The sequence below is a fragment of the Calidris pugnax genome, unplaced genomic scaffold (genome assembly GCF_001431845.1).
Source record: "Calidris pugnax isolate Ruff unplaced genomic scaffold, ASM143184v1 scaffold20, whole genome shotgun sequence".
In the NCBI taxonomy this organism is placed as follows: domain Eukaryota; kingdom Metazoa; phylum Chordata; class Aves; order Charadriiformes; family Scolopacidae; genus Calidris; species Calidris pugnax.
In genome coordinates, this window is record NW_015094510.1 from 19910773 (window position 1) to 19934327 (window position 23555).

General features: G+C 39.8%; 1 protein-coding gene across 4 annotated transcripts in view; it reads left to right on the top strand.

Annotated features, from left to right (window-relative positions):
- The first annotated feature begins 2960 nt into the window (after positions 1 to 2960).
- The window catches only part of DCLK1 (doublecortin like kinase 1), a 247491-nt gene continuing 226896 nt past the window's right edge, over positions 2961 to 23555 (top strand). For all 4 annotated transcript variants that reach the window (XM_014965939.1, XM_014965940.1, XM_014965938.1 and 1 more), the window contains exons 1-2: positions 2961 to 3351; positions 12902 to 13248. In XM_014965939.1, coding sequence (XP_014821425.1) covers positions 2976 to 3351; positions 12902 to 13248 — 723 coding nt within the window. In that variant the 5' untranslated portion in view covers positions 2961 to 2975. The remainder of the gene's footprint in view (positions 3352 to 12901; positions 13249 to 23555) is intronic.

The following is a 23555-nucleotide window of genomic DNA, read 5'->3' on the forward strand; positions in this document are numbered from 1 at the left end:
CCGCCCCTGCGGCCGTGAGGCGGCCGGCTAACCCCCGGTAGCCCCGGGGGGATGCCGCTGGGGGTCTTCCTCGGCCCGGCGTGAGGCGAACGCGCCTCGGGTTTAGCACCGCTGCGGGGCTGAGGCGCTTGATGCCACCTTCCGCGGGCTGGGTGTATTTCAAACACGTTTCTCCTACCCCAGCAGAATAAACTCCTTTTTTAATTTTATTTTTCCCCCTCCTGAAGCCGCTGCCGCATGTATCCACGTCCCCCCCCTGCAATGACTTAGTAGTCATTCTGCTGCTCGGTCCCTGAATGATGTTCTCGGGGTCCCGGTCACATCGCTGCATGATGGATTTGAATTTTATTTATTTATTTATTTATTTATTTTAATCAGCCTGTGTGATTGCTTTATGCAGTTGCGCACCCACACCTGCACCCCGAATAATTCTTTGGCCGAGGTATCGGGTGTGAAGTGTTGGGCATGGTGGTTTTTCAGGGGTGTGTCCTCTTCTTTATCTATATGTATATGAATATATATATTTGTACACACACGCGAAAACGTCTGATCAGATCAAATTGTTTGGGATTTCTTTGTCTGCTCTGACCTTGTGGTTTGAACACGCTTTTCTCTAAATAGCAGGACCGGTGTTCAAGGGGAGCTCTATTTCTGTGTTAAAGGGCGTAATTGGGAATTACAGCCATTATTGATTAAAGCATAAGTGTGCGGAAAAAGGGCAGTGACTCGTGTTTCTTCCTCCCCCCATCCAAAATTACTGAAGCTGAAAGTCTCTCAAAAAAGTGTATCTTTGCATAAACTTGTTTTTCCTTTTTTTTTTTTTTTTTTTTTTTTTTTTTTTTTTTGATATCTGTGTTTGAGGTGGTTTGAACAAATGAAACAGCAGACCTAAGAAAAATCCATTTTTCTTGGCACAGGCATTGCTTTGGAGATACAGTTTCTGAATTGGGAGTTCTGGAATTGTTTAAATTTGAATAACAGTTTCGCGTTAAAAGTAAATTTGAAGTCGAATAACTTGCAAATAATTTTTAACATGGAAATGCTGGTGGTATAGTCTTGATCCTAAGCTGTGGCCACTGAGTGATATTTTGTATTTAACTCATGGAGAAGTGTCAGTGAAATGCCACAGCAAATGCTCTTGTTCTTTTCACTGAAGTGGGGTGTATGTGTGTATGCATACTGAGGAGGAAAGGGTAGATTAGTCTCTTTCTTTTATGTGTGTATATATATATGCACACACACACACATACATACTGCAGCATATGTATATGTTAGGTACAGTGTTTACAAATATAAATGTTGTATATATACATTAGCACAGGATCATGTGCCGGTGTAACAAAACAAGGTGTAGACTGTAACCAAAGCAGGGTAAATAATTTCAGCCCCACACTTGCAGTGGTTGGCCTTAGGTGCTTCTTCTAGTCAAGCACGTGAACAGCTCTGAGAAGTTGCTGAGTGCATCCCCTGCAGCTTTGCGGCATCAGGGTCCAGCTGTATAATCACTGGTGTAATACGAACTTCTGTAAGATAAAGAGCATCTGTAAGTCTTTCTGTGTATTCTCCTACTGTTTTACAGCTGGACTGAATATATTTTTTTTTTCCTAATGGTCACACAATTTATGAGTGGTTGAAACAAAGCTTGTGCTTGCTGGTTTTTTTTTTTTTCTTTTTATTGGAAATCAATGAGAGAGACCACTTCTAAATTAGGTCTGTGTATCTGTGCTATAAATAAACTTACCGTGCTTTGCTCTTCTGCAGACAATGGCAAATCTAAATGGCTGAAATTCAAAGAAATTATTCAAAAAGAATTTTGGTCATTCTGATTTTTTTTTTTTTTTGGTATTTTTATTTCTATTATTTGTGAAGATTAATGTGCCATTTGTAGTATTTAGTCTTGTACTGGTTGTAAAAAGGAACGGAAGTGCCTACCTCCTTGATTTCATTTCAGAACATATGGAGTTCCATTTATGTGAACTATATTGAACAACTGGGATCATTTTGGTCAGAGCTGCCGGGTTTTTGTCACTGTCAAACATGGAAGGCGCCAATTGTTAATTTGCCCATCGACACTGAATTTATTACTCCTTCAGTGACAGTTTTGTAGGTGAAAGAAGCTGTTAGCCTTAATAAATCTGAATATTAGGCCTAGGATCTTAATAAAACTTTGTGCAAATTTTATAAAGCACTAAAGTAGCGTGCTCATGGCAAAATACTACTTTCCTGTGTCCTAATCTTTTTTTTATATCACGGCATTTGAGCACTTCTTTTGGTTCAGAGTATGCAAAGCATTTGCACAAGGACAACAGAAGTAATTTATTCCAAAGCTTAGGCTGTAGGGAAACCAGTGGTTGGAATATGGAAGGACTTTTGAGCGGTGGGCTTGACCCACTAAGTCCACACACTGGTAGTGGTAGTCTTGATTCTCATCTCCAACCTGCACCATCTATTCCTCTGAGAAGTTCTTAATTGCTTACTTGTTGGTGACTGGTTGCCCTTCTGAAATAGCACCTCTCGAGATCACAGTTGGAACACACGGTTTAGTGGGGGCAAACGGCCTAGAAGGTAGACTGGACTCAAATAGCACCTGAATATAACATGAGAAAAAGTAGAAGGTTGATGCATTTGCTCTTTTTTTCCAGTAGCTCAATTTTGTCACCTCATTGTAGAGTTCTCACTGCATTTGAATGAACACTTGTTAATGTTTGCATGTTGCTAGCAGTTGATTTCATGAGTGGCGTTTCTATGGTTTATAAAAGCCTAACTTATAAACTAGGCTTTATGGCATAGCAAGAAAGTTAGCTTTAAAATGAACGTGTGAAATAGTTTCATTCAAACATTTTTCTCAACCTGGAAAGTAGTCCTCTATAAGTACCATATATAGAATATGAATTCTCGAAGTGATCTCCCTTAAAATATGTAAGTTTCTGAAACTTTTCCTCTTCTCTTGTGCATCCCTTAGGCTGAACTGCAGGATGTCCTTTGGGAGAGATATGGAGCTGGAGCATTTTGATGAGCGTGATAAAGCGCAGCGATACGGCAGAGGGTCGCGGGTAAATGGCTTGCCCAGCCCTACTCACAGTGCCCACTGCAGCTTCTACCGAACCCGTACTCTACAGACCCTGAGTTCTGAGAAAAAAGCCAAGAAAGTTCGTTTCTATCGTAATGGAGACCGGTATTTCAAAGGGATTGTATATGCCATCTCCCCTGACCGGTTTAGATCCTTTGAAGCTCTGCTGGCTGATCTGACCCGGACTCTGTCTGACAATGTGAATCTGCCCCAGGGAGTGAGAACAATCTACACCATTGATGGCTCCAAGAAGATTTCCTCCTTGGACCAGCTAGTGGAAGGTCAGCAGTAAGATTTGGAGGTGTAAAGTTATGTTTGAGTTAGTGTTTATTTGTCTAATCTGTTAAGTCTTCTGCAAACAAGTAAAGGTATTGTTGTTTTTATTGCTACAGAAAGGAGCTTCGATGGTATCACTGGAATTGTGAATATTTTCAATTGTGTCGTGAAATACTGTTGCCTTTCCATTTATTTCCCACTTGTTGAAAGAGTCTGACCTTTCCCTTTCTGTTAACCTAGTGTTGATAGTCTAGATCTTGAAGATCACATCTGCTGCTACTTTTGAACTTGCGTATTTAAAAATGCCATTATGAGAGTTTAGTCAGTTAAACTTGACACGATCTGTAGTGCTGATGAAACTTACATGAAATTGACTTCTGATGGATTTTATTATCAAAAGTTTGCTTTTACCACGTGAACTCTTCCTTGCGTGTAAACACATTTGAAGTAAAATACTCTCCTCTCATGGGGTGGCTAAATGTAGGCAATCTGTTAAAAGAGTAATGTCATAGCCATAGTTTAGCTGGGGTGGATTGTAAACTTTCCTCCCCTGTAACATTGCCCTTTTCCACTTCCCCAGTCCATTGGCATCCTTATGTTGTTTTAAATAAGGCTCAGTATGAAGCATTACCAGTGATTTGGTCAGAACTGACAGGTCTTGGTCACTGTCAAACATTGGAGATGCCAGTTGCTAATTTGCCCATTGACACTGAATTTATTACTCCTTCAGTGATGGTTTTGTTGGCAAAAGAAGCTGTCAGTATTAATCAATCTGAATATTAGGCCTAGGATATTAATAATACCTTTTACAAGTTTTACAAATAGCTAAAGTAGCCATTTCAACATAAAGTGCTTCTGGCTTGCAGTGAGTTTCTTTTTGTGTGTGTAGGCAATAGCTTCTAGTATAAAACATCAGAAAGTATAAGGTCTCAACGCATTAACTAGCACATGGCCATATTGAGGTTGGTTTTTTTAATCTGTGAAGTTTAAATGCAGGTGCATGACTGTGCTCAAAGAAAATGAAGATGGAACAATTTTTTAGTAGTTGTTTCCATCCTGCCGCTGGCCCTGATGTGCCATGGGCAAACCTGCAAAGCACGGATCTGTAGCCTCTGGACCACATTAGAGTTGTAAAAGAGATTGCAATTTCTTCATTATTTTCATTTTTTGGCATCGGGTGAGATAACTTGCAGCATCAGAATGTAATAAGAGGATCAGAAGAAGGCTAATACGGGGAGAGAAGGGTAATGCCAAATAAGGATCCTGAAAGAGGGGCACATCTTTGCATAGAAGGTTTTTAGCCACCACTGAGTGGTCTCCTTTAGGTGTCATAGCAGAGGAAAGCTTTTTAAGGAGAAATTTTGAGAAGAGCATATTTTTGATAGTCCTCCTTGCATAAAAAGGAGAGTAGGAGACAACATGGAGATGCTCAAAAAGAAAACTGAAGTGATGGGATTGTCCATGTAAATAAGGGTTTTTGGGGTTAGGACCATAGGCTTAGTGAAATGGAAAGGAAATTGGTCTTAAGATCAATGTTATGAATTCCAGGGCAGAGTTAGAACTGTGTTTGTCAGGACAGTATTTAATTGGTGGAGAAAATCAATTTCTGGGAGGAAAGACCAATATTAATCAACATCTGTTTAAAAGCAGTGTTTGTGCATTTTATTCTCAGTAGTGGTATAAATAATTGTGCTTATTTGATTGGTACGCTCATCAAGAAGCAAGTATCATTGATGTTAATGTTGATTTGCACAGTCTTTTGCTGCCAGTCAGAACTAGCTTTTGGAAAGAAAGAACTGAATGCAGAAATGAATTCAGCAACATATAAGATTGGTTTATTTTGGCATCCTAGAGTGGAATAATACCAGTTATAAATCAGTCAGTCAAAATGAATGACAGTGCAAGAGCATAAGTTTATTTTAAAGAAGGGCTTTGGGATTTCTTTTAGTTCTGTGGAACTTTAATCCTTACCTCTTCAATGAACACATCCTCCCTTCCTGTGTTTAGTTCAAGTTGGACAATCTTATATTCTTGTGCCATTAACACTGTGGGATTTACAGGAGTCAGTCTTTGTGTGCAAGTGGAAAGATTCATCCTTGTTCCCCTGAAAAGGGGCTTCTGTCTATTTGTATAAAACTGCAAGGTGGGTTATTTTATTCTATTTCCCTCATAGAGATTCACTGTAGAGCACAGGTTCATATATTATTAGCTCAGTGATGGTTTTTACATAAGCCCTGTCCACTCTTTACTGTACAAATTTATTAGAGTTTGGCTAGTCTGGTACAGCATTAATTAGCTGGAAGCTGTGCTTTGTGTTTAAATAGCTGGAAAATCACTTGATTTTTGCCTCTTGCCAAATGACATTTATGCTCAAACTATTGAAATTTGAAGGCTTAATTGCTTATGGTGAGACTATTCCTGTACTGTATGAATTCATTTAATTAATTCCTTTTTTCACGTGGGTTTTTTTTTTTTTTTTTGGTATTGATTTTGATGATTGCTTTATAAGGTATATGTGTAAAGCCTTGATGTGGTGGTGTTTTCGTTTTTTTGCCTTTATGCCTGTGAAGAAGTTACTGTACTACCTTCCCATATGGTACTTGAAGACAGAAGCAACTAGCTCCTGGGGGAAACATCCACTGTCTTTCATCCCAGAGCTAAATACACAGAACTGCATGAAAGATAGTCCCAAAGGAAAAATATGTAAAGGAGCTGTTTTGCTATTTAGTACTGTCTTGCATACAATTCAGAGCTGGCCTGGCTGTGTGCTAATGCTGTAGGTTATTTTGAAGTGTGTGGACACATTGGCTGGATATTAGGAAAAATTTTTTCACTGAAAGGGTTATCAGGCATTGGAATGGGCTGCCCAGGGAGGTGGTTGAGGCACCATCCCTGGAGGTGTTCAAAAGACGGGTTGATGTAGTGCTGGGAGGTATGGTTTAGTGATGATGCTCCTTGTTTGTTGTGTGGGTGTCTATTTTTGTCAGTTAGGTTGATGGTTGGACAAGATGATCTTTAAGGTCCCTTCCAACCTAGAAGATTCTGTGATTCTGTGATTTTCCGTTTATTTGAAACTAATGACTTTTTTTTTTTTTTTTTTTTTTTTGTAAGACTGAGATTTGTTGGAATTTGCTAACAAGGTGTATATACTGTTGTAAAAAGTTCCTCACACTCTGTAAATTCTCTTCTCCCATCACTTTAGATGAAGGAAAGAACGCAATGGATTCAGGTTACCTTCTTTTTGTCAGACCTGATGTTCAGGACCCTGTCACCTTTAAAAAATGATTTCCACATGTGACATGACTTCATTCCCTAGGTATAACATGTAATCAAAGCACGTAGAAACAATAAAGGTGAAGTTGCTCTGAAGGCTAAATTATCTAGCTGTAAACAAAGTCTCAGGAAAGGACTACATGCCTTTTGCTTTTCCAAATGTGTACTGTCTTTAAAGCTGAAGGCAGAGATGTCCTTGTGGGTCTTAGCCCCCAAATGACCATTGAACAGTGTAACAAGAACCGTAATAGATTGGAATGAGCACGATAACTCTGACACAAAGAGGAGTATTTACAGTTTTTACTCCTGGGGTCCTGCGATGTGGAACAAAGACCACAGAATCAATCCATAGCCAGAACTGCATCCCTTTCTCATTAATTTCTATTATAATATTACCTCAGAGTCTTGGGTATGTACCAGAATCAATTGTTTTAGGTTCCCACAATACCTACCACAAAAGATGAGCCCTGCAGCAGAGAGCTGGCAGTCAAAGACAAACCAAAAACCCCAAACCACAAAGCTGAGAGAGTACTGGGAAGCAATATTGTCACATGTTGGTATTTAATGCACTGCCAAACTGTTGTAAAAACTTGTATGTATGTGTGTGCATTTTACATAGGCATAATGGCAAAAATAGTTTTAGGGAATAATCTGAAAAAGGAAAAAATAATGTCTCTCAGGGATTTGCAGAGCTGCAGTCCTCTCCTCATTGAAGGAGCAATCTGAAAGACCACAGATACACCACTTTTAAAATCTGGTAGTGGCTGTAACTGGCTAATAACTCTGGGGAGATGTGAGCCTTGCTGCAGTGGCAGAGGAGATGGTGGCCCACATGAGGGCAGGCTCAGGTGAGTGGAGGCAGGCAGTTCGTGTTTGATGCAGAGGAGAAGCTGCCTGCCAGTGGAGGGTTCAAAAGGCCATGTCTCCTTGCTGAAGTGGTGGGCTGTGACAGAGTCCCAGACTCTTGTATGCCTTGCTGCTCCCGCTGTCCCTCATTCCTCTTATCTCAGCTTTTCCCTCTTCTACCTGCTACTACTGCTGCTTCCTTGACTCTGCCACCCGCTCCAGGGGTGCTGGTGAGAAGCCCAGCCAGACTGTAGGAAGGGATTGACGTGGTCTCTGATGCACTCTGGAGCTAATGCTCTTTCTTCTAAGCCATGGCTATCTCAGCAGCTGGGAACTGATGGGCTGGAAAGATTCATATGCGTATGTAATACGCTATCAAAATAATAATAGTAAAGTATCTGTTTCAATGTTTGTAGAGCTGAATCTATGTGGACATTTGTTTATAGGATTGAATTTACACTGGATATTTACCATGGACTTGATCCAGAGCTATCAAAGTTAGTGAAACTTGGACTGGATCCTGTGGCAGAAATGCCTGCAATCCTTATATTGTTTAATAAACAAACAGCTGAATAATCCTGTTGCATAAAATGGTAGAGGGTTGTTCTGGCACTGTTGCTTTGATTATTTTATTTCATGAATTTGAGAAGATTCATCCATTAGCCAGTTGATTCACATTGTGTTTTCCTTTAACTTCTGGGAAGGTCCCATGGTTTCTTGCTCTAGATGCTTTCTAGTTATTTTTTTAAAGCGTGCCTATCTTGCTTGTAGCAAGACTGGGCATTTGGGAGGGCAAGGGGGAACAAGTATGTCTTTATCTTTTCACTGGCTTTTGATGAGGGGGAAAAAAGGGAACTTTAAGTCTGAGCTGAGCAGAAAGAATCATGTACAAAAGAAGTCCTTTAAAAGGTCTGAGGAGATCTGATTTAAAGTTTCTGGTGCATCGGATTACTAAGTGAACATGGGTAGGTCAGATTTATTTCCTGTAGATGTTCCATCTCTTTTGGACCGTTGTATTTTTTCAGAAACTGCAGAAACACAAGGCAGCAGTAATGTAGTTTTAAGTAGGTTATTGCTCTATTAACTAACACATTTGGGAACTATCAGGTAGTAACTTATTTGGTTCAGGTCATCTTCCTTTTGCAATCTGCTCTGCATGGTGAGGGGAAAGTCAGAATTCTTTGTCTTTTCCCCCGAGAGATTGCTCTTCTGCCTTTCTGCATGTACAGGGGGTGGAAGTGAGGAAGGGCAGGGGTGCCTGTTGCATGGGGTGCTGGGGGTGCCAGTCCCTGTCCTGTTCTCTTCATCTTTTTATTGCCCCGTACAACCCCTGAAAGGAGGTTGTAGAGAGGCAGGTGTTGGCCTCTTCTCCCAAAGGACGAACGACAAGACCAGAGGAAATGGTCTGAAGTTGCGGCAGGGGAGATTTAGATTAGATATTAGAAAGAACTACTTTACTGAGAGAATGGTCAGGCACTGGAACAGCCTGCCCAGGGAGGTGGTGGAGTCACCATCCCTGGAGGTATTTAAGAAACGTATAGACATGGCTCTTCAGGGCATGCTCTAGTGCCCAAGGTTATTGGTTTATGGCGAGGTGTTGAGTGTGGGGTTTAGTTGGTGGGTGTGGTGTTTTTGGTGGGCGTTTGGTGTGGTGTGTGTTTTTGGTTTTTTTGTTTGTTTGTTTTTTTTGTTTTTTTGTGGTTTTTTTGTGGTTGGACTCGATGATCTCAGAGGTCCCTTCCAACCATTAAGATTCTGTGATTCTGTATGTTGGGGAAATGGATCACGATGACTGGCTGCCACACTGACCATCCTCGGCAGTGTGTCTCGCCACCACAGTGTGCAATTAATGCAGTTCCTCTCTCTCTGATGGGCTTATAAAATAACTTTACTTTCCTTGTACATACTCTCCTATGAGGAATCAACACTATTTTTAATAATTTGGGAGTCCTGCTGCCTCACAAAGAGAGGTTCCTTGTTCTCTCTCTGCTCGCGTGATTCAAACAGGTTCTTTATTCCTTCTTCGGGGTTTTCACCTAAGACCAGCTGGCTTCTTTATGAAGCCATTTTAGGCCAAGTCGCCTTTAGCACAGAAAAGCAATCCCTTTTAAGAGATAATGCCTTGATCATTCTTGTAATGAGAATATCGGCAAGCTGACAGAAACTAACTGCTAATACCAATATGCCAAAGAGGGAATCAACACTTGCATCAGGAAAGCTCCAGTACTTACAGGCAGTGATTCAATAGTCTCCTTAGCAGGCACCTTGTATATGGATACTATTTTATATACATTATATTTTTAATACATAGACCATGTAATGAAATTCTGTTGTGACCTGTAAGATCCTATCCTTAGTGTTACATGGGTGTAGTTGTTCAGCTGCAGATGTGTAACTGCAGGTAGTAGGTTGTTGTTGCTTTTTTTTTCCAAGCATAAACTGCGTTTTGGGATCTGTCCTTCTACATGATTAGGTTTCTGATTAGCTTCTCAATGCTGAGGTTTATTTTAATTGTCCCACATGGAATTTCCTGAAATGTTGAGCACTTGCTCAACTTGAAAGTGCAGGATTACTGGTTTAACACTGGCAAAAAAGCATTGTGTACCTTTTTTCTTTTTTTTTTTTTTTTTTTAAGGGTTAAAGTGTTTTCATTTGCACTGTTGCTGTGAGGAGGCAGGAGGGCTGTCAGGAAAGGGATACTTCCTAAGGTGTATTAATGACTTTATTCCTAGATGTCAGATGTCCCCAAAACAGATGAGTATCCCCCTTGTCTTTTTCTAATGGCTATTGATAGTGTAATCAAGAGTCAAAATATCATTAGTGACAGCTGACTGCACTGTGAAATGCTTGCTTCCCTCTCTTGGGGAGCTGCAGTCAAAAAGACACTTTAAGTGGGCTGTCTTTTCTATGCTGCTGTTTTATCCAGTATCTCCAAAGATTCTTCAACAAGTCTTCTCTTACAAATCTAGTGTTTGGAGATTGTTACCTTCTTCTTCCAGCTGCCAGTTAGTAAAAGCCGATTTTTGTTGGCTGTATTTGTGCTTACGCCTGACTTGGAGTAAGAGCTGATGGTGCTCAGTGGGATTACCACTGAGGTTTATTGTCCTGGTGCTTCGGAGCTGGGAAAACCAACTTGCTGCTGGTATTGCCTGTCCGCAGATCACAGCTTCTGTCTCCCCTCACGTACAAGTCACAGGGGTGATACTGTTGTCTGCGAGGCAGTGGTAGCCAAAGTTTACAAAAAGTAAAAAGGAAAAGAAAAGAAAATTGTGTTATCACCTAATAGTTCTGGTGAGGAAGCCATAGTTAAGGCAGAAGGTGGATTTATTGGACTATAGTAAGTTATGCCCCTTGTGAAACTTCTTTGGACTCACTTTAATGTAACTGTGATAAAGAAGAGAGGATGAAAATCTAGGTGAAGGCTTTTTGTCCTTTTCTTTGAGATTTCCTCTGCGTACAAATACCCTGACCACTACAGGATTAGGCTGGACATTGAAATTCCTAGTTGCTGACAGGATGGGTCCCGTGTTCAGGAGATTTAAGCTTGTATTTGAGTTTCGAGTTTCTAGTACTTTGAGTACCTAAAATTTGCTGGATGTCACCGTAAAACAGGGTTTACTGACCTTAAGTTCAGATACAAGATACTTTTAGGACATTGAGGTTTTCCCCTTTTAGGTTTTGTTCTTAAAGGCCTGGCCCTGAGGACCACCATGAATGAGAACTGCAGTTCCTGGCTAATGTCCCTGAACGTTTATATGCTCCAGCACTTCACTTTAAAAATAAAGTCATAAATAACAGCATTATGGGAGAGATATCTGTAATTCTTTTTTCATATACAAGATAGCTTTAATAAAAGCTATTTCATCTTAGAAGGTCTTGGATGATCACTGTACGGTGTGTAACTGTCTCACCTTTAGAGCATCATGCCAACTTGAACCTCCATTGCATCTGGGGCCGTGTCTCAGTGGATCTCCTCCCCCCTATTTCAAGGTGGTAACTCAGAGTATCTGCCAAAATTCCTTGTGTGCTGTATCGTCTGTGGGATTGGGTTGGATGCCCTGAAACCTTAAATTTGTGTCCAGAAGTAAAATTTAAATACTTCCTTTTCCATTAATAATTGAACTGTGAGTCCCCTTTCCTTAAGGTAGGGATTGTTAGGAAAATCTTTGGTTCTTATGTGCTTTTTGGCATAGGAGGTACATCAATAAGTTTTGTTCTGTTTTTATTTTAAGACCTTGAAATAAACTGCTCACATGAAGGCCTCTATGCTGTTAGCATACACTGAACTACTGAACCCAAAAGAACTAAAACATCTTGGATGGTGTGGTATTGTTCAGGATAGGATTTTGCATTATTTGTAATGGAGTTTAACTGCAGGTTGCCAGAAGGTGCAGTCTTGTTGGATCTGGTATTGTTTTTTGGGGAATCTTTTTTGCAGCCAGAGGGTGAACTGGATCAGCTTCTCGTTGCAAAATTAGTATTGTCTTTGTTTTGTTCAATCAGATCAACGAGCTGATCCAGCTCACCCAGTGCAACTGGCAGCGGAGTCACTCAGTCAAGCTCAAGGAGAGGTGGGGAGCAACCCAAGCAGGTGCCCCTCTTGCAGCCACCTGCAGCTGGACTGGGTTAAGGTGTTACTGAGCACGGACCTGCTGGTGTTTTCTGGTTGTGTTACAATTCCCCAGAAATTGTGTGGGTGTGGTAATTGCAAAAAACATTATATTGTAGATAATGTTCCAATAGAAATACAAGCTGTAATAAATCTTTTTTCTTTAAAGTATTGTAAATTTGTTGTGAGGACTCCGTAGGTACTACTCTTTGCCTTCCTTTCCTCCCCACATATTATATATTGAGTCAGTAGAATAATACGTTGAGATTTCTTGCCTATATGTATCCTGGGTTTAAGCTACTTAAAGCTTTAAATAATCAAATGTTAACAAATCTCCTATGACACTTTCGCCCACCTTTTATAGAAAGTTATTTGTAACCTGTAGTTTTTGATAACACTTCAGAGGAAATAATATGAAACGTTTGGGGCCCGCTGTTTTGATAAGAGCGGGCCGTTTAAGCGTGAAGGCTGGGGGACTACTGTGATAATGTGCTGGGGCTGGGCAGCTGATTAGATATGAACACTGCTTACTGACAGCAGCAATCCCCACTGCAGATGGTATTTTCCAAAAAGAAAACAGCTGCTTTCAAGGATTTTGGAGCAGCATTTTCTGAATGGTTAGCTGACGAGTGATCTTTAAAAGATATTTTATAGCCTGTAGCATCTGAGAAGGGAAGAGATCAGTATGCACTGTAGATCAAGAATGATAACAATGTTCAATAATCTGAGAAGGATTTGATTTGATATTTTCCTGTGGTGTGTTGGTGGGTTTTTGGTTTCCCTCCACTCCAATCTGACTTGCTGGTCTGGCATTTTTGTTTCTGCAGGGGAAAGCTATGTATGTGGTTCCATAGAACCCTTTAAGAAGCTGGAGTACACGAAGAATGTAAACCCAAACTGGTCAGTGAATGTCAAGACAACTTCTACTTCTCGTTCAGTGCCGTCTCTTGCCACGGCTAAAGGAGGTACTCCAGATGCAAAAGAGAATAAGGATTTCATTAGGCCTAAACTAGTCACTATCATCAGGAGCGGAGTGAAGCCACGGAAAGCAGTCAGGATTCTGCTCAACAAGAAGACAGCACATTCATTTGAACAAGTTCTTACTGATATAACTGATGCCATCAAGCTGGATTCAGGGGTGGTTAAACGCTTATACACACTAGATGGAAAACAGGTAAGAATTTTCATTATGATAATTCTCAGCATGAAGAAAATATAATTTTCCAAAAGGAAAAGAATAGTACATTAGTAAAAAATTACTTTTCCTTAGAACACAGAACCAGGCCTTCCACTGTTTATAGGGTACTCAAGATCTATGAGAAGTTCAGAAACATATCAGGAAGCATTATTTGGCCTCAGTGATTATCTTGCCATTTATGATAAATAGTAGGTCTAAATCTGTCAGTCCAAAGTGTGATGTGGTTTTGGCTCTGCACACCGGAAATGTAGGATGAAGGATGTAATTTTAAAGAAGCTCATTCTGTTAACTTGTTTCAGCTTTTTCTTGCAGCAGTTTTATGAGTCATTGTACTTGCCTTTCCATAAGCTGGTAAGAACAAACTGTGAGGACACATTTCCACCATGATAAATGCAGGCCTACTGCTGTCCAGAGTGACCAAGTGATGAGTCTTACTGCAGCTAGAATGGACTGTGAAGAAGGTGCAAGCTTAGAAAATGAGTGAGCTTTTTCCCTTTTGCAGGAAATCAAGGTAGGGTTATGTGTGGTGACCACAGTTATTGAGGAGTCTTGTAGGTTTCATGTTGTTTCTTCTATGAAATATATTGAATCAGTGTCTCTTTTTTTGCTTATTTATTAAACTGGGGTAGAGTAAGATTTTGAGAGGCTTCTTATTGAACTCGGGGATGGAGGGGCAATAAAAAACATTACAGACTAATCCTACTTCTTTTTTTTGTCTTTCACTTTATTTGTAATTTATCTACGGACATGTATTAATTATAGCAAAACTGGAGAAGCTGATAACCTGGTGAAGGGCAAGACTAATTTCAGCATGACCTGAATTGATTTAGAGCAATGGTGACTCTAGAGAAATAAGGCAGATACTTGCATTTACAAATGTAACTTATTAAACTGAATAAATGATGGAGGTATAAAATGTGGGTAGAAAATTGAGCAAACAGTCTCCCTGAGAAGCTAGAAGCAGCTAGAGAGCAAGATATTTCTGCTGTAATACAGCTGTGTTTTACAGATTCCGGACTCAACGATGTAGATACACAGTGAACAGCGTTAGCTATCGGGAGATGCTGCAAAATATGCTTGGTACAGCTAAATAGCTAGATCCAGTGGTGATCCTAACATGCCTGCAGTTACTGGAGTTAATATACAAGCATAACCCTGGAAACAGCTACAGCAATACCCTCTGATCTCAGAGCAGGCTGTTTGATGGAGAAGCTGCTCATTCAAAACACTGGTTCAAATCAGAGCCAAGTCTGGCTTGACCATCTGCGGGTTTGTATCGGTGACCTCTGACATCAATTACAGACAGAAGTTCGGCTCCTGATGACTGTACACGTGCCTGTAATGATCCCATTACTGTGACGTCGTTGGGAACTTTGACTTGGAGCAAAAATGTGGATGTGAAGTTCTTTTTGCCTGCAGCAAAGCTAAAGTGTGTGTCTGGGGAAAGTCTCAATTCCTGTCCTTCTTACCTTGCCTCATGCTCCAGGGAGTACCAAGGCTAGTAAATTTGAGGAAGGAGTTGGGATTCAAGGCCAGGCTGGATGGGGCTTTGAGCAGCCTGGTCTGGTGGGAGGTGTCCCTGCCTATGGTAGGGAGGTTGGAACTAGATGATCTTTAAGATCCCTTCCAACCTAAACCATTCCATGATCTAAAAGCTGCAGAGATGAACGGTGCTTTCTGCTGTGATCTTGGCAGAAGATCTTGAGTGACTACTCCAGTTTCTATAAACCCTCTCAAAAAAAAATAAATAAATAGGTGCATATTTGTTTTGTATCATATATGTAAATAAACTTGAGTTTTAGCTATCAAGAAGCGCAGTCTGGAAGGATGTCGATGTGGCCTCTTGTCTCCTGGATAACATGCTCCCATTTTTTAAAGTATATATTCCCAACTCCGCTCTAATGGCTGTGCTTAAAACAAAAACAAACAAACAAAAAAATACCTTTACGTCTATTTCAGAGCTCAAATTGCTGGAAATAAATAGTACTATCATATACTGGGGGAAGAGGGAAGACTAGGTTTTCCTGACTCTGATATTGTCAATGTTCAGCTGAATCCTTTGTCAAGTCATGGGTTGAGATGACCTTAAATCGGTGGTGTGCTGGGACTTATTTTGCCTACCTCCTAGCCTGAAACCCTCCTGCCCAAAGGCTCTCCCAGAAGACTGGTGGCTCCACATGCATTCACTCCTTCCCTTTCTGGCTGTCCAGTTCCAGTTGCATAGCTGGCTGCCTAACCCTGCTGGTAAGGGCAGGATTTGGGTGAAGGTGTGTGTGTGGTGCCAGTGCAATGGAGGCTTTGCTCACTGCACGTACAAAGCAGCTTTGCTGGCAGAAAGGGAAATGCATGATCCCGTACTCAGCAGGAGCCGCCTGTTGCTCGCCCCTGTGTGGGGAAGTCATTGATTTCCTGTGCCGCGTAGCAATTGCCTCTCCATTTTTCTCTGCCAAAAGCCTGAGCTCCCAGATGGCGTTGGGGGCACGATGATGGATTTCTTTATTGCGAAACTCAAGCTGTGAATGATTACTGGGAGGAAATCCATGGCAAATCCAAATTTTTTTTTTTCCAGTAGTGTTTATAGTTGGGAACTTCTACTGTGACTCCTGTTGGAGCTTGGAAGTTTCTGGAAAAGCGCGTGTTCAGTGGTTAAATCTAACAAATCGGTGATTAAATCTTTCATCGCCAACTTAAAAAGCAATAAAATCTTAAAGCTCTGAGCCAAGAGAAGTAATTTACTGTAAGGATAAGAGAATAAAGCTCTCCTAGGATTATTCTTTGGGAATATAACTTGGAGAAAGGCTATTCTGTATAGTCATCTCTTGTGAGTGATTTTATGAGGCCAACACTGTAATTGCCCATTCATGGGAAAAATTTACATGAGTCCCATGTATTGTTAGTGCAGATGGGCAATGAGGTATCTATACCATTGTTGGGTATTATCATTAGATGCCTCAAACTACTTAAAATAGAGTAGCAGGAATCAGAATTTTAACTGGGCATCCAAGTCAGGTGGTTGTCCTGTACAGATAGCACACATTGAGGAACTGAACTTAAATGCTTCCCCTCCAACAGCCTGGTTAGTTGAGATGTTTTGATTTGTATCTCTAAAAGGCATTAATAAATATAATGCTCAGTCAAAAGGAATTTAAATGGTGGTATATAAAATCAGATGATAATGTAAAGATCTTGTATTGATGAGACAGGTAGTGCTTGAGCAGTCAGTGCCCAAGGAAAGTTATGATTTCTAGTAGTAAGTAAGTCTTTACTTTGGATTTCATGCATTTTAGTTCTGTTAAAATGTGTTTCTCCATGTTACAAACAGGGTGACTAGTGGTTCATTTGCATTTCCTTATAACTGATATCAGAATATGTATTTTGACTGCAATGTTTCTGAGACTTGAGTATAATTTAATTTTCGCAAAAAGGGACACAACATACAATTGTAATCTGACCATATAGCACATCAGTGCCCTGTATTTAGCGTACTCTGACACTTCAATTATTAATGACTTCTCAAAGCAGGATAAGTTTCATACTGTGTCTAGAATACTATATGTGTATTTTTATGGATAAACTTATTTTTTCTACTGGTACAAGGAACTGATGCTGTTTGGAGGAAGAGAGAGAATCACTTCCCTGTAAGATACAGATGGATCTGAAGAAGATGGTGGGACTTTAAAAAGTATTTAACAGTCTTATGAGCTCAGGACAAAATTAAAACCTATCCAGGAGGAGGTCTTGAAGTGTTCTTCTTGCCAACTTTGCTGTGTATCAAAAATAAAAATAAAATGAATAGGTTTAATGGCTGCCTGTAGGAATGCAGATCATGAGGGCATGCTCTTACTATGGGTATTACTTTTTTTTTTTTTTTAATTAAAAGGATAAGTGCAAGAAAAGACATTTTTACTATTGACCCTTAATATTCTCAGGTAGTTGTGCAGAGAAGGAACACCTTCTCGTACCTAAAATATGTCTTGCTTTGGTGTAGCTGCACCATTTCAATTTGGTTTTTAACCTTCCCTTAACAGATGCAATTTTTAGTTTGATGCATTAAAATATGGTTTTGTACACAGCAGTGTGTGGACACAAAATGCAAAAATGAGAGTACAAGCTGCCTGTGGAGACAGAGCCTGGTTGCTGTGTCACAAGATCAGTTCTCTGGTTTCTGTGTACTGATGCACTTTTAGAACAATAAAACCAAGACTAAGATGGGAGGATACTAATGACGGTCACATAAAACAGCAGAGTTGTGAAACAGTGCCATTTTTAGAAGTGTTATAGCGTGTGCATTTGTACAAGGAATTTACAATTTGCATGTTTAGACAAAGTCTAAAGTTTGGCCAAAAATGCTTTATCACCTTTAAGTCCTCCATTTGCTTTTGGAAGAACAAACATCTGGTTTATAATGAGACCTTATTTGAACAGGTGGTTTGTTTAGCTTAACTAGATGCAATCATGCAAATTATTTTTTCAGTTTAAACACTGTGCTGTGGAATTGACTCCAGACAGCTAAGTGGTCAGTGGCAGAGATACCAGAATAAAAGTCATGATCTGATTTTTAATTTTTTTTAATAAATATTTTTTCAAATCAAATTACCTTTATAAATATGAAATGCAGCTGCTGTTACTTGAAGACATATCTTCCAGAAATGCGTGTGAGAGGCATAGGGTAGAAGGGAACGAGCCACTCAATAACCTTGCTTTAAGCCATTAAAATAACTTTTAAAAAATTGTGGCTGCAAGGAGAGGGAACGTCACAGCGCTGGAAATCTTGGCTCTTCTTTGGGTGGAATATGTTTTTGTTGTTTATTGGAATCCTACTCTAAAGGGGATATCTTATGATACAAACAAGCTGTTTCCTGTGGACTTCTCTCTGTGGGGCACCTAATACCTTTAGTTTTTAACAAGGAAGTAATACTACTGTTTTAAGGAAGTACTCTCCCAAGAAAAAGCAAGCAACTGTTTGCATCTACGTTGAAACTGAGTATGTCCTTTTTTTATTGTTTTGTTCTTAACAAGTGGAAAACATCTGGTAATAACAATTGTATTATTACCAAATTTACTACAGTAAATTCTTGGCCAAATCTACACTTCTGTAGGACAGATCAAAGATCTCAAATGTCTTTCTCTAGGCCTTGATTGTCCTTGGTACAGAAAAACCTCCATAAAGCAAGGTAGGTATCATTCATGAAAAGACATTCTCTACTTAACATTGGTGTAGCGTATGTTATACAACAAGCTCAACAAAATGAATGTTAAACAAAATAAAATTTATGTGCAGCAAGTGACTCGTTTTGTGTGTGCTCTGTAATTTTTATTCACATCAGTGTTTGTAATCAGTTCTATTCGTAATATAGAAGGCGCATTTAATTTTAAGGGTGACTGGTTGTACACGTTCTTTTTATTTGTTCTTCAGTTGTAGTTACAATCCACTTGAGATGCATGCAACTTAAAATTATTCCTAGTTTGAAAAATGTGGGCAATAAGTGCTATTTTATCTTCTGTATGACTTCTCTCGAGTGCAGTAACTTTAACTTCTCTCTTTTGTTGAAGGCTTGGGAGGTCCGTGCCAGCCACAGGCTCACAGGGGTGGTGTGGATTGAACAGAGAACTATGGTGAATTCTCTGTGAGATGTAGCTGCGAGATAATGACTAATTGGGAGCAAACATTAAGTAAGGTGGCTTCTGCAGATGTGTCCTTGTTTGGGGTGGAGCAGAGCCAATTTTCTGTGTAGTGAGAGAGGCTCTTACCTGTTGCTGTGGCAACCAGGGCAGCTGATTTAGTTGTTTACCCTCTGGAGGGTTTGCACCTGTGGGGAGGCATGGACCATGACCCAAACTGACCAATAGGGTATTCCATCCCATCTGCCGTGCTCAGTATAAAAGCTGAGTGATCAAAGGGGTCAGGTTGGTTCCTATTGAATTGCTGCTTGTTCAATGGCTCTCTTTCTTCCATGATTGATGTTTGAGGAGGACCCCTATTAGTTTGTCTATGTTGGATCCCCATCGGTGTGTTCCGGAATCTGGTTTCCATTGGCACTGAGACCAGTCTGGGACCTTCCCAGTGCCTGTTGGTGGCATCTCCCTGGGAGCTTGATAGGGTTTTGTATATATTTTATCTACTTCATTATTTCCTGTTTATTTTATTATTACTTTTTCATTGAAGTACCTTAATTCTTCCTAAACTCATGAATCTGTTTATCACTCTTTTTCCTCTCCTTGGAGTGAGAGGTGGGGGAGAGCATCTGTCACCTTGTCATTGGCCATTTCGGCCTAAACCACAAGATCATGCAAGCGTTTTAACCAGGAAGCAACAGCTAGGAAAGCTTGTGCTTATGTTTTTGAGGTGGTACTTTAAGGTTGCACCTGGGGACCTGAAATCTATTGTGCTTACACCGTACAAGCTGTTCCTTCCTAAAGGGCTTCTAATGTGAATGGCAGATGTCCATACCTCACAGAACGTACCAGTGCTGCTTAATTTTATAGTGGAGGTTTAGGGCCCTATTTGGGAGATGCTAACAGATCCACCATGTTATGTAGCTGTGAGAGACACTCCCCAAGAACAAAGAGCATCTCTCCAGCTTTTAATACACCTCACTTTCCATACTTCCTGCCTACAGTATATTTTAATCAAAACCTTTTTCTTTCTCTGGAAGATGTATCATTTCTGGCTTTGGTATTCTGAGGGTGATTTTGCAGCAGGACTTAAAAGATGAGAAGTTTTTTCAACACTGGGTAGAAGACCCCTTTTGAAGACATGCTAGGCAATTTTCAGTCACAGATTTTTTTGTTTGTTTGTTTGTTTTTCAGTCTATTTCAGCAGTGGTGATGGGCTCTGAGGGTCTTGGAAAATTCTTACGATTCCTATTGAGAAAAGTGGACTTCATTACAAATTAAACTAGTAAGAAAAGGATCAAAATCTGGTTCAAAATCATGCGAATACATGCTAGGGTAGACAGTTCACTGGCGGTTGGTGATGTCCCAGTGTTAGAGGAAAGTTGTGATGGGTCCTTGAACCATTATGACTCTGGGCAGGCTGTTTTGCTGTCATGTTATGACATTGACTAACACTTTTAATTGTTACTCAAATTAAGTCTTCTGTAAAGAAGTGAACAGAAGCCCATTCCTAATTGAAATCAGTGTGTTTGTTCATTTGTCTACGGTCACTTTCTATTAAGCTGAGACTGACAACTATGTTGGTCCATCTCTAGAAGGCCTCTCACAATAGAAGTTTCCAGGGTTGCTGACTGGCATCCCTTAGGCTGTAGGCTGACTTTGACAATTAAGAAGAGAAGGCGCCATCTTCTGCAACCTTTGGATTGGCTTTCATGCTGTGCAAAATAAAGGTGTTATAAAAGAAAGTTGTTATTAATTCAGTATGCTTTAACTATCACAGAAGTTGATCTTACTGTCTTATAAGGATATACAGCCACTCATGAGAGAGTTTGTGCACAGTCTTTTTTAAGGAAGAGTAATTTTCAGGTCCTCATCAGTGGAGTATCGTGTTTTGTAAGTGTGAAGAAGGATGCCTCTGTGGTAAGGAGACGGTGTGGTCATTCAGAGCTGTCAGTTACTAGGATAAGTGTCCTTTTCCTCTACATCTTGACTTTTTTCCACTGCTTTAAATGTACAGTATAACTAAGAAGAGCTTCTCATCCAGTTAAATATTGCTGACTAGTGAGGGAGGGGGGAGAAAGATGGGGATGTTTCCATTTGCTCTATACAGTCTTGGTAGTTGTGGTTTTGGGTGTGTTTTTTGTCCTTGTTTGGTGAAAGAGGACTTAGAAAAGTGCTTTCAGATTTCTCTGATGCTGCTGCACGACTGTTTTGGGGAGACAGGCATGAGATTACTATTGACCATTGGAAAGAGTTTCCACTGTTTGCTAACACGCAGTCCTCGGGACCAGATAGGTTCTCTGTCAACAGCTGAAATCTTTTTGGGATGCTTTCAAATAGTAGTTGTCCTAAACTTTCTCTGTTCTCCTCCCACTTGGTGTTAGGGTACTATATTTCATGACTTTCACTGAATGAGCTGAGCTCAACAGTTTGAAGACTTTACAGTGTGTATTGTCAAACTGTCATATTCACTGGGATTATTTATTACTGTCTGAAGCTGTTATTGTTAGCAATATTTTTTTCATTGTCATAAGTATGTGTGGTGCATGTATTTGCTTTCTCTGAAGTAGTATGATGTAGTAAGATTATGTTAAAAAAAAAAAAACAACAAAAACCAAAGCCAAAAAACCCCCCAAACCTCCAAAAAACCCCAACCCAAAATAAAACACCAGACAAAGAAGTAATGAATCTTGGATTTGCTGGGTTGTTTCCTTTCCTTCTAAAACGAGTTACAAGAGGAAGAATTTCCAGTCATTAAGAGGAAGAATTTCCAGTCATTAAGGCAGAATTCTAAGCATCGTCAAAAGAAAAAAATATTATCCCCTCATAGGTGTGTGATTGTTTTGTTTTGTTTTTTTTTTTAGGATATGTGTTTCTTTCCTAGGAATTTAAATTATACTATTAGTAGGAAAATTTCTTAGTACTGCATGTGCCTTATTAGAATTTAAATATTGGCTTTTTAATGTAGGCATTTTAGTATAATTCTGTCCTTGGTTTGTTGTGCCTTGAATTTTTGCACAAACACTGGGAAAATCTTGGTAATATCTCTGTTGAAGAAGTTAATAAACTAAAAGCTGATAACTCTTTTTAATCAACATCAGGTTTGAACAGCTACTTGAGGCTTAATTATGTTGATTACTTCTTTCTTTCTGCTTCCATTTGACTTGTACAACTTTTTGCCGAGCTGTTGTGTAGAAGGAAATTCTTCCGTGAATGATGAATATTGAGGGGGCAAACTACATAAATATTCTGTCACTGGCTGTCTTTTTCTGTGAAACCTAATCCTTTCACTTTTCTCCACCTATTTAGAGGAACCAAGATTTTTAAATCACCAGAAAATGTAATAGCAAAATAGTCCTAAAACTGCTGATGGTGGAGGAAATGGTAGTGATAGCCCAATTTTGTACCTTTTTCTAATTAAGCTTTTGTGAACTTGGTTTCTTTTCTGAAACTGCAGTCAATTGTGAAGCATCTTAACTTATTTTCAGTACTTTCCAGCTTCTTAAGCCATGCGCTTTGCTGTCTCTTACAGTGAGTGGCAAGAAACACAAATGTCTTTGGATATTCTACCTCTTTGGTTTGGAATTGCCTCACATGGTTCTTTTACTGCAGAAAGTGAATCTAGGGCAATGATATACTTCTCAGGTGCTCATCAGATTCATCAAGATGAATCCAGGTCTCTACCTTTAGAAAGCTTCTTTCTTAAATGAACCCTGCTTCATACAGAACTTGGAGATGCAATTCTGTTTCCTTATTCTGTGTGTCTGAGGATTTCTCCTGTGAATTGCAGTGCAAGTGGGCCTGAGACCTAGATGATGTTCAGGGAAAACAATATTAAGTACTATTAAATCAGTGATGTACAATGTATTCTGCCTCTTTATCCCTGCATTTCTCTTTAAGCTTGAAACTAGTTTGTTCAATCCTGTAGGAACTATTGACTTAATCTCTCTGAATCTATGTCCCCGGTACTGTGTGCCAGTTCATGGAGGCAGAACATCCCGACTCAATCAGATTTAGGAACTAATACAATTACCGGTAGGTTAAAATATTTCCATTGTACTGAGTGGAGACAATAGTGTGCTGAAAATGGCTTAGGTTTTATAAATAAATCAAACTCTTTTGAGACTGTTTTCGAGATATCACTGGTTAATGGTATGTGACAAGGGTACATCATATATAGTTTGTTCTTGAATTTTATTAAGTATTTTCTGTTACGTTTCCCCCAAAAAAACTTTTAAAGTAGGTCACACCACCTGCTAAAAGGAGGTGTTTTTGCTTAAGAATGCTGCTGAGGAGAGAATCAAGCTTACTTCATAGGACTGAACTCTAAGTCATAGGCAGAAGAGCAAAGAAATCTTCAGGGACTTGAGGTATGCAGGACAGGGTATGGTACTTTACACACAGATAAAAATGAGCACAGATGGCTGTGAAATTACCAGAGAAAAGTGAGTTTAAGTTTAGAAAGCAAAACAGAAGACCATAGTATGCTCCCACTGGAACGAGCAAAGCATTATAGGGTTCTAAATTCATAGTTGGATATTGCTGATAATAAAACTCACGTTATGTAGTTAAGGCTGATTAGCTCTCCAGAATCAGTTTTCTGGTGGATTTGGTTTTCCATTAAATGTTGGATCTCAGAAACTTCTTTTAAAGAAAACTCCTCTGAG